Genomic DNA, 14,896 nt, shown 5'->3' on the forward strand with positions numbered 1-14,896 from the left:
TTGATTTTTGAAAAGGAGAAACTTTCTTGAAACGAAAATGTCATAACAGCGGAAATTATCATCCGTGATTGGCCAGTGCAGACTGCACAGGCTAATCAGGGACGACACTTTACGCTCGTGCATTAAACCCCCTTTTCACAGAGCACGGCACAATCATTAAGGATAATACCGAAATGTTTGTTGAATACTCATGTAGTTTTATTTTGACAATGTTATTTTGATATTTCTTAATGTTGTGAATATTAATTTGAGTTTTAGAGCGTTCAAGATACACGTTGAATTAATGTCCAATCGCTAGATCGTGATCAACAGAAGATCGAATTCTAAAACAAAATACGGCAAAAAACTGTGCATTATTGTAAAACCTAAAACATCTTGTACGACATGCACAATGATGTATGTGACAGATAATTTATGTAAACAATAAGCATTAAAATGTAATCACGAAACATTTTCGAAAAGGATCTTCATCTATCTACATCCACGTTAACGTGGCTGGGAATATTTAATCCAGACTCTCCGCTTCTGAACGACATTGCCACGGGTGTTAAATTGAGTCGCTTTCTGTGACAACTGGGCTAATCAGAGAGGACACTTTCCGTTTTCATGGATTTTTTTGTTTAAATGAAGTCTCTTCTACACTTTAAGCCACTTACAGCGGAAAGCGCCATCCCTAATTAGACTGTGCGAACTGTACAGGCTAATATGGGACGATATTTTACGCACATAAATTAAGACAAGTTTTTACAGAACGATGCTCGATTAATGTCAGTTGACAAAGACTAAAGAGCAGTTTAAATCGCCAAACTAGAATTGTAACAGCCGATTGGTGTATCTGCCTCTTAAAGACCCACACATTCTAAAATTAATCTTTACGCATCGAAATACGCATACAGATTCAACGCCGACAAAGGCAAGATTCTTCACGCACAAAAGTCAAATTATGGCGTACACAGGAATAACAGAATATGCAGTCATTCAATGAAATCTTCCATAAACGTTATTCATTGACGTATCCGCTGTTTGCCGGAAGTCCCTGTCGCTGCCGCCAGACGGCTAGACGATGCTGGTACCACACCTAAAACGAAACATCCAGGCACCTTTAAAGGGACAGTATTTTACAGTATATAAAATGTTCTACATGCCATCTTTAAAAAGATGTTAAAATTGTATTTTTTATGTTTAAGAATTATTTACTTGTCAATCTCTATGTTATTTTATCAAGACTCTTTGAAATAAAAGATACCGGTACTTTTATAAAAATAAAAACGTATGAAGGCATTTAAAAGTCAAAAATATAAAAAATTACCAGTTCATATTATAAACTGTCATTTAAATTATAAATGTTCAATGCTCCACATTCAATTATTTGTCCATAGCAAATTCAGAGGATATTCTTGCTTTTTTATTTGATTAATAATATTATTATTGTTACCATATAATTATTGTATATGCAAATGTATTATAAATATGTTTCTGTTTATATGTTTTCTTTTTGTAAATACTAATGGAAAACTTTGTCCACTGAGGCTGTTGGCCATCTCGAAATAAGTTGATATCTAATACATATATAACAAATAAAATAATGATCAACAAGATTCTAAATATGTTATGTTGATTCGTGACATTTCTGACAATGGTATGAGAACAATTCACAATAAATCACGTTAGTATCTACATATGAAAAACTTAAAGCTTTCGTTCGTCTTTATCATACACAATATATTTCATCCGTCAAAATAATCGCATTTGCAATAGTTTGCCCGCTTTTAGAAACTCGTGTTCCTTTTCAAATTTTTACTTTACAATGCTACACATTAAGCAAACATTATCAGGGGGGCACGCGTATACGGGAGCTTACCGCGTTTAAGTGGAAAGTTGTTGCAAAACTTCAAAGATGGCGTCGTTTGTTGGATTTTCTTAAAGGAAGGGAGGATATTTTCACCCGGTAAGCCCCTTTGTATTTATAATTATTTTAAATGAATACGCCGTTTCGGCTCTCCGGTGTGTGTGCTTCCCTCGGTTTTTTGTTTCAAGATCGTAGACGTCGGGATAAAAAAGTTATTGAAGGAAAACCGTCCACAAATCTGTTGTCTACTTACGGGACGTTCGAGAAATTAGATGTACAAATATCATTTTCTCTTATAATACAAAGTATTGACACACGTGAACAGTAAAATATAAATAAAATCATGATTATTTCATTTTACCGACGCCGTTTTATCACTGATAATTAATTTATTGGCAAACATTATTGGTTTAACCCCCTTATTTGGAACTGACTTCCTTTTAAGCACATTTTGGGACCTGACTTCCATATGACAAACAGCACTTTCATATGTAAAAGAGCTTGACATGATATACCTACCCATCTTAAATAAAGTGTATATGTGTACTTCAATATTATAGTTTTATAGCATGTTACGTGGTGCAATATAAGTTTTTCTTAATCACGTTACTTACTGTAGAATAATAATAATGCTGTTCGAAAAACCTGCCGACCAATTGAATCAATTCACCTATTTTCAAGAAGATGGGTTGTGTGGTGGCTGATGTACGAGATAAAAGAACGTTTATCTTTCAGTAATATTATAATTAATTTCATGTATTTTATGACGTGTCGACCATATTCTGCTATGAACTTTTTTTAACCATTCTTTTACTGTCTTTTCAGATGATGCAGGTTAAAGGGCGAAAATAAGTGCATCTTTCGTTGCAGTATATGTAATGAGGAATTTTACATCAGGGGAGGATTGAGATATCATGCCCCATTCATGGACCACATGAGTTTAAATGTAGAATATGCAAGAAAGAATCCTTCAACAGAGCCGGACAAAAACAGCAAATAAAAAACACGAACATAACAAAACATGTACAGCTGATGTTTGTAGTGTTTTTGTTTTATTTATAAAGTCTACATAGACACGTCTGACATATAATTGCTATGAGTGCTACTTACTTACACGTTTTATTCCGTATATGTAATGATGCTAGTTTCTCACTTTGTTATGAAAATAAACCATTACCTGTGTTACGTCATTTCTTCCTACGATGTCTCTGCATAAATTTTCAATTGTATTCAGCACTTACATACATGATAAAAAAAGATTTGGGTCGGATTTAATTCGTTATGCATTTGACATATTAACATTACTTACGATTAGAAGGCAATGTTAGGAACAAACGAAATAATCTTTCTAAGTGAACCAATACTTTATTCCTACAATACAACAGTCATAAATAATATGTATTCACATAGGTATACAAGTGAAAAAAAACATACATGTATAAATATTATATTGATCACTACTACTGAAATCATATCGTGTATTGCATTTGCACAAATCTTTCTATCCACTACAAATTCACATTTTGCGATTATAATATAGTGACCAACTCAGAACTGGTTCAAAAGAAGGTCGTCCAAAATGTGTCACATCAAAGTCACATACATGTATCAGTATCGTTATGGTAAAACGCGTCAAATGTCATTGTATTAAATAAACAGTTCATATTTAAGTATCATAAAAAAAAACATCCACCGATATGCATCTTCTAAGCAGATGTCAGGTATTCCAAATTGCTTCATGTATTCCGAATCGCAACAATGGCAGTATTTGGTTACATCAACCTTATACTAGTATCAAACCAGCTTTACCCTCTTCTGTTTTTCATTACACTTTTATTGCACATATATGTGATTGTTTGGCAAGGTACTTCGACGTAATCTTTTTTGTTTGATTGGTGGGTTTTCATGTACCTATCGCATTCTAGAGCGGTACACACTTCATTACGCCGTCTTTTTTTAATCTTGGCATCCTCAACATATATAACTGGCGTCTAGATATCTGGAAATAGTAAGCATAGTATTCCGTTGGATGCATATTCAAACATAAGTATGTCCACATGTGTTAAAATAAACAGGTAAAAATGACACAGTGTTAATAATACCGTCGAATGTCTTATATTACACACACTTAACGTTAGCGTTAAGTACGCGATAATAGCCGATAAAACATATAATAATAAAAATTAATAATATAACAATTAATAGAAAAAAGATAACTCTTGATTTCTTCAAGTGAAAATGTTTTCCAAGACATTCGCACCAATGCGGAATTCATTCACGAAAGATATTTCGCATAAAACCTTCTAACATAGAAAAGAGCTGTTTATCATTTGGAAGTCAGGTCCCAAAATGTGCTTAAAAGGAAGTTTAGTTCCAAAAATGGGGGTTAACCGTTATAATTCGGCATTGAATGAATTAATAGACATAACAACGCGTCGAGATAATAAAATATTCGTGATTTATGTTATATTTTACTGTACACATGCACAAATACTGTTTATTATGAGAGAAAATGATATTCGAACATCCAACATCTCGAAGGTCAAGAAGTTAAACAACAAATTTGTCGACGGTTTTGCTTCAATAACTTTTTTATTCCGACGTCTACGGTTTTGAAACAAAAAACCGAGGGGAGCACAAACACCGTATAGCCGAAAGGGCTTATTCATTTAAAAGTAATATTAATATAAACTGGCTTACCGGGTGAAAATATCCGCTACTCCTTCACGAAAAACACTTAAACGACGCCATCTTTGAAGTTTTGCAACAACTTTCTCACATAAACGCGGTAAGCTCCCGTATACGCGTGCCCCCCCCCCCCCCCCCCTGATTATATTTGCTCGGTCGAAGTCGTATTTATTTAGCTCTACTGAAATGTACCAAACATTGACCATAACATCTACATTGCTATGTTGAAATTAAAATCGGTGTTTCTGATTACTAAGTTCACCTAAGTTCACACATTTTAATTGTTCGACATTTAGCAGCATGTGTTTGATATACAAAGTATTGAACTCAAATACGTTAATATATATTATGGATATGTTTCTGATAATACATTAAGGTCATAATGGCAACATTTCTTTAAAAGCGACTTTCTTTATATAACATTTTAGAACATTGAAGTAGTGTTAAAATTACCTTTGCATTTGCATCAGCAAATTCGATTAAATATAATGCCAACAACAAGGGCAATTTTATATCTAATTACCAATATTTATTTAACACAACCTATTACAAAACACGATTTCAATTACAACGCAATGTGATCAAATTTCCTTTAAAACAGGAATTCGATTAGAAAGTAACGTGGTCAAATTTCCTTTAATTTACTGGTTAATTTCAAAATAATATCTCAGATGTCATTTTCGCGCGAGTTATTAAAGGGGCCTTTTCACAGATTTTAGCATGTATTGAAGTTTGTCATTAAATGCTTGTATTGATAAATGTAAATATTGGATCTAAAAAGCTGCAGTAAAAAAAAAGAATAATATTTAAAAAAGTAACCCTCAACAGGGCTCGAACTACTGACCCCTGGAATCCTGGAGTAAAAGTCTACCACTTAGACCATTGGGCCATCCGTGCTGATACAATGTCGGATGTATTTTATACTTTATATAAGCAATACTCGTAGTTTCACAAAATATAACAACAACAGAACTCTCCAATTTATTCAATCGTTTCGCGTTGCAACGCGTTATAATTTTCAGGTTTTTAAATCGTCAAAAGATGCATGTAATGGCTATTTTAGAGCTTGGTAAATATTAACTAAAACGAAATTTTGCGAATCTGAAACAACTTTTTTAATTTTGTAAATTTACCAAAACGTGAAAAGGCCCCTTTAAGGTCAGTGATGTTTTATTAGTCCGAATCGATTTGCAAACTCAGTCCGTCAATTTAACAACATATTAAAGAGTTCAAGGTTCGGAAAACGTAGGCAGGCCTGTCCGGAAATCGACCTGTTTGTGAAGAGGGACGTTAGAAGCATAGTCATGTTTTATCGCCTTTTTTAACAAAATGACAACTGTGAAGTCCAACCAATTATTAAAAATGAGCCAAAATCTCTGAAATCCCTGCAGTCCGCAATAGACAAGCAGGTACGAAACTTTTTCGTTTAAACGTGGTCTCTTCTTAGTGAAAATCCAGTTTAAGAGGAAAGTGTCGCTTTTGTGGCTGTGGACAGATCTCTCTACTAACCCTAACCCTCTACTTAGACGCTATGCATTCAATAACGCCGTTATGCGTACAGAGCCGGTATTTCCAAAGTTTCGTAGGGATATCTTAACTTAAGTTTTAATTAAGGTAAAATTGCAGATTTAGTTTTTCTCTAAGTGAGTTCTGCTTACAAAAATGTTAAAATATGAATCACCTTAGTAATATTTACTTCTTTCAAACATATACGTGTTATAATACCTAAAATAACATAGACATAGACTAAAGTGATGTTTTAATTTATGAATTTTAATTAGTGCTTCCCCAAGGTGCTTAATTAATTGGGGCCATGGTCACAGTGGACGAACAAGCATTTGGCTAAAAGTGCTGTTCCAAACCTAATACACCGAGAGGCGAGTTGGTGTCGATTAGCGGGCGTGTTCTCAGAATAAATCAATAATGCAACCATAGCTGGGAATAATCAGAGAAAGAGCGCGGCGACATGTACACTATAACCAATGGCGGATCAATACTTGTCAATACGGATACTAACTATGCGCCTAGAGGCTAGAAGATCACGTCTGTTCTGGAAACCTGCACATGAAAGCATGGACAAATTATTCAGAATGAGAAGGGCTCTGGGAAAACCGGGCTTAATGCATGTTCGTAAAGTATCGCCCCTGAAAAGCCTGTTCAGTCCCCACTGGCAAATCAGAAACGACACTTTCCACCTTTTTACGAAACATTCCATGAAAGCGAAACGTGTCATCCCCGATGAGCCTGTGCAGACTGCATTAATTAAGTCCCGATTTCCCATAGCGAACCACAATTAGAAACTCTAACACGATATGCCTGTAAGTTGATCTTTCAATAGACAAATAACAATATTAACGTAATTAATAATAATATAATATAATGATGATGATAATAATAATAATCGTAATAATAATAATAATAATAATAATAATACCCGCACATCCTGCTCCGATAAACCGACTTCTGCCGAAATCAGGGAAAGTTCGAAGTCGTTTGGATTTCTGTTTTGTTTAAAGTTTTCCTCCAGACTCGTCATCTGGTCGACGTTCAGCTTCGGCAGTTTGTGGCCCGGCGTCAACTGCGCGCGGATGTTGCCCGTAAACATGTCGATTATTGGTACCCGGCTTTCCGTACACTCTTATTACGTCATTCTATACGCGGTCACGTATTTGTTGTCGCCTTTATGTACATTTCCGGTAACGTTCACTAGTATTTCATAGAATTGTTGTAACTGTATTTAACAAAAACGTCCCACTGAGCTAAAAGTAAAACACATCCAGAATTCCCAAAAATACTCGTGTCACGTCAAAGATTAATCTCCGCGAAAAGTGTTTGTTAAGTACAAACACAACAGAGGCTCACACGCGTGTCGCGAAATAGTGATACTGTTGATAACTTCTGCTAACAATACTGAAATTAAAACAAATCGAGACCAGAGCCGCACACATATAGTTTTATCCCAATAGCGTTATTGACACTTTGGAAGAAACTCGATCTGATTCTGGTATTTTCTTCGCATCGTTCTATTCATGACCGACAGGCGATGCATTCCACTGTGCGGCGTTATTTGGAATCGCCAATATATCCCGTTTCAAACGCCGTGCCTGCAATAGAAACCAAATACGGAATTAGAGAATGCTTGTGTATGGTGTCGCATTCAAGCCATAGGAATAAATACGTTGACAGAAAAATAGGATACACTAATTTAAAAGGCACCGATGTTAACACAAGTCAGTTGAAGTCAAAACTTTAAATTATGGATCCGGTGTTGGGAAGCATCTAACGATGTACAAAGTTTACATTGCAAGAATTATGGTGATGGTCATCGATGTACTGTTTAACAAGAAATGAAATTTAACCTTTTCAAAATAAACCTCGGTCGCAAAATGACACCCTTTAAATGCCGACACATGCAGCTTAGATTCGTTAAAATCAATACGTAACCGTTGTTAACCGACCAATAAACAACGGTTAAATGAAAATTATTAATCTTTTTACGAGAACTAACAACGAAATTTAAAAAAAAATGTATCCATAAATACATTTTACTTTTAGAGTATTATAAAGCCTTTGAAATATTACATTTGTTTCAAAACTGAAATAGTAAAAGGAATTTTCTATATTGAAATAGTGACAGAATATTTAAATTCCGGAAAAGGGACGAATAATTTATATACCGAAATAGTGAAGGCATTTTTCACTAGTGATATAGTGACGGAATTTCTAAATTGAAGTTGTGACGGAATAGTTATATAACGAAATAGTGACGGAGTATTTCATTACTGATATAGTGACACAAAAGCTCAAATTTGAGGGATGGGCGGGTGTGGGGGTAGGAGCAAGGGTAGCGCCCTATCTGTTCCTTATAGCATATATATGGTATAATAAATGCAAAAACGAGTATAATTATATATCTCACCCCCTACAAAAATGACCGTATCCGATTGGCTTCGAGCGGTCATGTGACCATGGTGCATTATCCATACAATCGAGTAGTCGGTTGAGATATAATCGACAAACAGTTAGTAACTGATTGTGTATGGGATATACACCCTCAGTTATTTCATACCATACTTCGCTCTCGAATGGTATGAAATTGCTGAGGGTGTATTCCCATACACAATCAGTTGCATTTTGTACTAACAGTGTAACTAATAATAATTTTAATTAAATTTAAGAAGTACTGAACCTGGCCGTTGAGAACACGTATATTGCTGTAGAGAACACGTATAGGCTGTCATGTCGATTTATGCGGCCCTACAACTGGCGTCGCATTTTAAAGATTTAATCCAATTTAGAAGTTAATAATTCTAGTTTATCAATGACGGAGTATTTAATCGTTTTAGAAAATAGCTTTTTTTACAATAAATGAAAGGTTTTTAAAGGTAGATATACGTTCGAAGTTTTAATGCCTCATGCATTAAAAGCGATATTCAGAATGCATGCAGAGTTTAAGAATCGTTCAATACATGAATTCATAGTATTTTATTTATTGTTGTTGACCTAGATTCACTTTTAAAATTTTGAGCAGTATAGTTTTACAATTACGTGCAGACCCATTTCGATAGTTATGTTTCCTGTTTATAGCATTAAATCTACGATGAGAATTTTAAAGTCTAAATTGTTCATTTGAAGTAATTCTGTTGTATATAGAAAATCACATAGTTTGTTAAATTAGTATCTCGCAAAACAAAACAAAAAAATCATAGTATTGAACCTTGCGGAATACCAATGTATGCGTGCAACAGTAAAAACTTCCAAATGTAGTTCTTAAAACAATGTGTTATTATCTGAAATGAACATGTTTACCCAAATGCCATTAGTATAATATGCAATTTAAGATTAATACACATTCATAGCCCATTTTACGCTAATAAATCGCATCGGTTTATTTATGGCTGAAAAGACGCGTTTTATATCGGCTTATAAGGCGAGTGATGGGATGCCAATTACTGTAAAAGCATTAGCATTCATGGGACATTAATTGTCGTTCACTTCGTATTCTGAGAAAATTCTGGGTATAATGCATGTGCGTAAAGTGTCGTCCCAGATGAGCCTGTGCAGTCCGCACAGGCTGATTTGGGACGACACTTTCCGCCTAAATTGGATTTTTCCTAACAAGAGACTTCATTTACACGAAAAATGTCTTAAAAGCGGAAAGTGTCGTCCCTGATTAGCCTGTGCGGACTGCACAGGCTAATCTGGGACGACACTAAACGCACATGCATTATGCTCAATTTTCTCAGAACGCGACTCATATGAACTCCATGAATATACGTGTCAACGAAAAAGTATCTTTTTGAAAAACCACGAAATTTCATGCCTACGAATAAACATGGCTTTACATTATGCAGACGGCAAATCGAAGAGAATCAAATCCTCATTGCATATGGTGCCATAAAAAGTGTACATTTCTCAGCAAATCCCATTCCGATATAATTAAAGTTTTAAATAAATTCTTGGGAGGATTATCTTTACGGTTGTATCGTATATATAGCAAATGTGAAAGTACGTAAAGTCCCGACGGTGTCTTTGATATGATTTTAACCCATTTAGGCCTAGTGGACTCTCCCATCCTTCTAAATTGAATCAATTTATTTCCAAAGATAGGGATGTTTAGTATATTTATTTCTTTACTAAGAATATTTCTTACAAAAATTCCTTTAAGCAAACAGCGCAGACCCTGATGAGACGCCGCATCATGCGGCGTCTCATTTGGGTCTACGCTGTTTGCCGAGGACTGTTTTCTAGACGCTAGGCATAAATGGGTTAAATCAAATCAAATTTTAGCGCGTGAATTTTGTAATACATATCTTATAAAATTATGACAGCAACTTTGTTGGCATAAACAAAACAATCAAGTGCGAGAAAATGAATTCATAGATAATGTGGAGATTGTTGTTTGTGTGCATTGTTACAACACATTATATCATCTCTTTATTGCGAGTCAACACGAACGAACACACATAAATTGCCAATTGCATATATATGACCAAGATATGACACTGAAACTAGCATTCTTATTTGATGACACTTAATATTTTTACTTTTAAAATACGTGTGCGACAATCACATATTCAAATGGTATCTTTCTATATGTATTACTTACCATAAAATAAATACTAAGGCAAAAAATAGTTGTTTTTCTTTCCACGCTAAAAATTCCAGTTTTCAGCAAGCATTTACGGCGTCACAAGTAACTATAACTTGCAACATATCACCAAAAACTTCCTTTTCAGCGCATATTTAGAGACTAAAATTATCTTAAATAAATTTCCCACCCTGTGAATGCATTCCATCAAGGAACAAACATGACACTTGTGGGGCGCTATGTAATCTCGCTGCTTAAATGATCAAATACACGGTCCACGTTTTACATTTACGTCCAGTTAGTGGTAGTTTTCAAAGGCTGGTGGTCATGATTTAAACACATCATATGATGTTAGTGCGTGCAAGTTTCGATGTTTATGAAGTCGGCGACCAATGCTGCATAATAGGAGCACAAAGAGGGTGTCCCAGCACTCTTACCGTATAAACTGTATTATACTCAAGAAAGTTGGGACCAATGTTAAATTATAGCTGTAATTTTTAGCTATTCTATTTCAACTGAAATATATTCAATGTTGGTGTGGTATTGTGCTGTGGGGAAAACTGGAGTACCCCGAGGAAACCTCACCTGTCCGGAATGGCAACCACTTACAAAGCTCACATGCACCGAGAGCGGGTATTGAACCCGGGTCGCCGAGTTGAGAAGCGCCTGTACCGACCACTGCCTAAACCCATCTCTTTTTGTGTACGTGAATTTGTTTATCGAGTGCAACTCTTTAGTTAGGCCATCGCCTCCAAGAGGCTTGTTAGTTAGATTATGCGGTTACCCCCCGTTCACACATAGAAGCGACTTTACGACGATCATCCCGATCAAGCCACGATCTGACAAAAAGGATCGAGGCCGATCGGAGTTTTGATCGAGCAATTTGGAAAATTATGTCTTCATTTCGACCGTTTTACGATGCCCCTACATCAAACGCTTACTGCGTTTACTGCCGCGACATTCAAGATCATACTACGACTCTACTCAGAGCTTTTACTGCGCTTTTACTACAATCATGAAGATCTGTGCACGATGCTTCCGCGCTGCCTGTTCGATTACGGCGTTTCTAAGTTACGCTCTTTTTACGACTCTACACGATCCCGTTACGCTTGTTTTGAGCATGTTCAAAATAAGCGTGTCGAGAGCGTAGAGCTCTCCGATCATGAAGACTCTACCGCGATCATACTGCGCTTATGAAGACTCCGCTACGTTTTTCCTGCAATTTGTCACGATCGGCCACGTTTTCAGCCACACTTTGATCGTAGTAGAAGCGGCGTCTGTGTGTGAACGGGGGTTTATGTACGAGATACAGACACGACCCTGCAACAAGCAAGTCCGCTAATTAAAAGACTGAAAATAAATCTCTGAAACCCCCAAAGTTCAAATAATTGATTGCATGACATAAAATGGAATGATTATCAATAAAGTATATATACAGTCAGCACAGATGAAAGAACTAAAATTATATGTGACTAATATATATAACTTTCTTAACAGATTTGTTATAAAAGGCCGCAACTTTGAGTATGTGATATAATCATGTCCGTGGAATCCCCCCCTCTCCTCCCCCCCCCCCCCACACGCATGTACACACACAAACTATCGACATTTTATTTATTACACAATACGTATGCTTTACGTTTCTAATTTGTAATTAATATGTGAGTACAGTTTGTTTCCATATTTACATAAGTACTTATGAAAACAAAAATCAAACAACGCAGGAACAAATTTGAAAAAAAAATCAGAATAGTTAAACAGGACCAACCCTTTTAATAACTAATAAAGTACGTAATATCTCACGTCAGCGCTACACTGACACCGGGTCAATACATTTGATCGTCTCAAAGATGTTTACTATATCGACCTCTCGCTCATTAACTTTGAAATTATGCCTTAAAGGCCATATATGTAGACAGGCGTGTAATTATAAATTACCTTTAATGACGCTAGATGAGAATTTCAATGTTCGATTGAGTACTTTTAAATGAGGAATTAGTTCATTTAACTACCATGCATGTCCACAAGAAATAGCATACACGTGGTCGTCTATTTTGACACGTACGGATGATGTTCAATCTTATTTAGGAATCATACTCAATTACCGTAATTCTTTCATTGCAAATCTCAGTAAAACACCAGCACCCGATTGTATAAACAGTCAAACCGGCGGTTAACCACATACCGACGGTTAAAAGTCATGATATTCCCATAGCACACTAAAAAAAGACCGAATCAGCAAACATGTTTTTTGCTTTTTTATAAATTCAAAGATGAATACATCCTTTTTTCATAAATTGGAAACAAAAAACATTCTACTTAAAAGAAAATGCTCTTGACAGCCGCGACGACAGAAAAACGTTCAGAGAATATATAACTTTCATAGCTTTTTGAATATTTCGATATGGTAAACTAAAACGAAATTTCGTTATTAACAATACTAGCATTTGATTCTTAAACAACTTGCTCAATCCATCCGTACATCTTGGTGGAAAATGACTGGCTTTTCATCTTACTCAAACCCTGTGTCACGCATGAATGAAAATAAAGTGATATTTGTCAACACACTTAGTAAAACTAGTAGCTAAATATTAGAGAAACCATCAAAATGAGCCACACTGTGGGACAACATGGCCTTATGCATGTGCGTAAAGTTTCGTCGCAGATTGGCCTGTTTAGTCCGCAAAGGCTAAACAGCGACTACACTTTTCGCTTTTATGGTAGGTTTCGTTTCAAAGCAGTCTCTTCGTAACCCTTTGCATGCTGGGAAATTTGTCGTCTGCAAAAATGTTGTCTGCTGAATTTCTAAAATTAGCATTTTCTTTGATTTTTTTTTCAAAGAATACTATCAGAATAGCAAACAGTTTGGATCCTGATGAGACGCCACGTTCTGTGGCGTCTCATCTGGATCCAAACTGTTTGCAAAGGCCTTCAAAATTCGGTTCCAGCACTGGAAGAGTTAACGAAAATTTATATTGTGCGTAAAGTGTCGTTCCGGATAAGTCTATCCGAACTGCACAGGCTAATGTGGGGCGAAACTTTTCGCACATGCATAAGGCCCCTTTTCCTAAAGTGTGGTTGAAATAGCTTACCACTTTTAAAACAGCTTATTAATTTGAATCCGTCAGTTACCGTACAATTCCGTAATGCCAAAATGTATAATCTTTTATTGTCAAACAACAAAATCGCGAAACAAAAACATTCGTGGCACTTAAATTCGCGATAAAAAATCCCCTTAGTTTCTGCAACCTCTAGGTCCTTTCTTTACTATATTAAGTTTAGTGATACGTGGGAATATTTACATCTAAGGAAAGGATAAAAACAACACTGTTTTCGATTAGTAGGATCCAACACGTAGTACCCGATCTGAAGGTAATGACAAAATTACTGTTACTCAAGCAACTATAAACGGTGATTTAATTCTAAAATAGATACAGAATATTTAAATACTGAACTAGTTACAGAAAATTTCAACGATGAAATAGTTAGAGAGTATTTTTATGCTGAAAAAAAATTAAATTCTGCAATAATGACATGATGTTTGAATAACGGAATATTTCAAAAATGAAATAGTGACTTAAATTTTCAAACATGAAATAGTGTCAATACAGAAAAGGTGGCAGGATATTTTAATTCTGAAATTGCAAGCTTTAGATAATCGATTTTTAAAACAATTCATGCTTTTATTTTAAGTAGTCATGTATTTAACATGAATATGAGCAACTACTTTTAATCGAAATGGAAACCTGACATGACCCCACTTAGCGATGAATTAATACATAATTAAACCCAGCTCCGTACGTGCACATTCAATAACGAATGTAAAGGCTTGTTTACCGACCTGTGTATATGCATAACCTTGTACATGTCTATGGAGCTATACAGGTACATGTATAAACATACATCCATGTTTTTTTTATGTTAAATATTTGTATTTTAAAATTAATCACTTCATTTCCTGTTTATTCGGCGGTTTGTTTACGTCAATATACAATTCTTTTGTTATGTAAACTAAAGAAAATGTAGTCCATTTATAAAAAATACATTTGAAAACGTATTGGTCGTGCTTAAATTCTACGAATAAGCTAAATCCATATTGCATTTGATAACCTCGAGATAATCTTTAAAACAAATCTATTCATTAACAAATTGATATGTTGATCAAATTCAACAGATGTTTGTATTTAGGATGCGAAATGGATGAAAAAAGCGGGCTGATAAATTGGAGCAAGGCTACGCCCTCTCTTTCCCGTATAGAGTATAGTAAA

At 35.3% G+C, this 14,896-nt stretch overlaps 1 protein-coding gene and 1 long non-coding RNA gene across 2 annotated transcripts; one reads left to right on the top strand and one right to left on the bottom strand.

Annotated features, from left to right (window-relative positions):
• Nucleotides 1-958: 958 nt before the first annotated feature.
• Nucleotides 959-7,626, bottom strand: LOC127857716 (homeodomain-only protein-like). Its single transcript, XM_052394381.1, has 2 exons — nucleotides 6,972-7,626; nucleotides 959-1,078 (listed from the first exon to the last, which is right to left on the bottom strand). The coding sequence occupies exons 1-2, from the start codon at nucleotides 7,140-7,142 to the stop codon at nucleotides 1,001-1,003; spliced, it is 249 nt and encodes an 82-aa protein (XP_052250341.1). The 5' UTR covers nucleotides 7,143-7,626; the 3' UTR covers nucleotides 959-1,000.
• Nucleotides 1,874-3,025, top strand: LOC127857722 (uncharacterized). The gene is made up of 2 exons (XR_008038580.1): nucleotides 1,874-1,948; nucleotides 2,675-3,025. It is a non-coding gene; the product is annotated as an uncharacterized LOC127857722 (long non-coding RNA).
• Nucleotides 7,627-14,896: the final 7,270 nt, after the last annotated feature.

This window comes from Dreissena polymorpha, chromosome 14 (assembly GCF_020536995.1).
Source record: "Dreissena polymorpha isolate Duluth1 chromosome 14, UMN_Dpol_1.0, whole genome shotgun sequence".
NCBI lineage: Eukaryota > Metazoa > Mollusca > Bivalvia > Myida > Dreissenidae > Dreissena > Dreissena polymorpha.

Coding starts and splice junctions, on each gene's coding strand:
- LOC127857716 (XM_052394381.1), bottom strand. CDS start 7,142: ATGTTTACGGGCAACATCCGCGCGCAGTTGACGCCGGGCCACAAACTG. Junction 1,079..6,971: donor TATCGGAGCAGGATGTGCGG/GTATTATTATTA, acceptor GTTTCGTTTTAG/GTGTGGTACCAGCATCGTCT.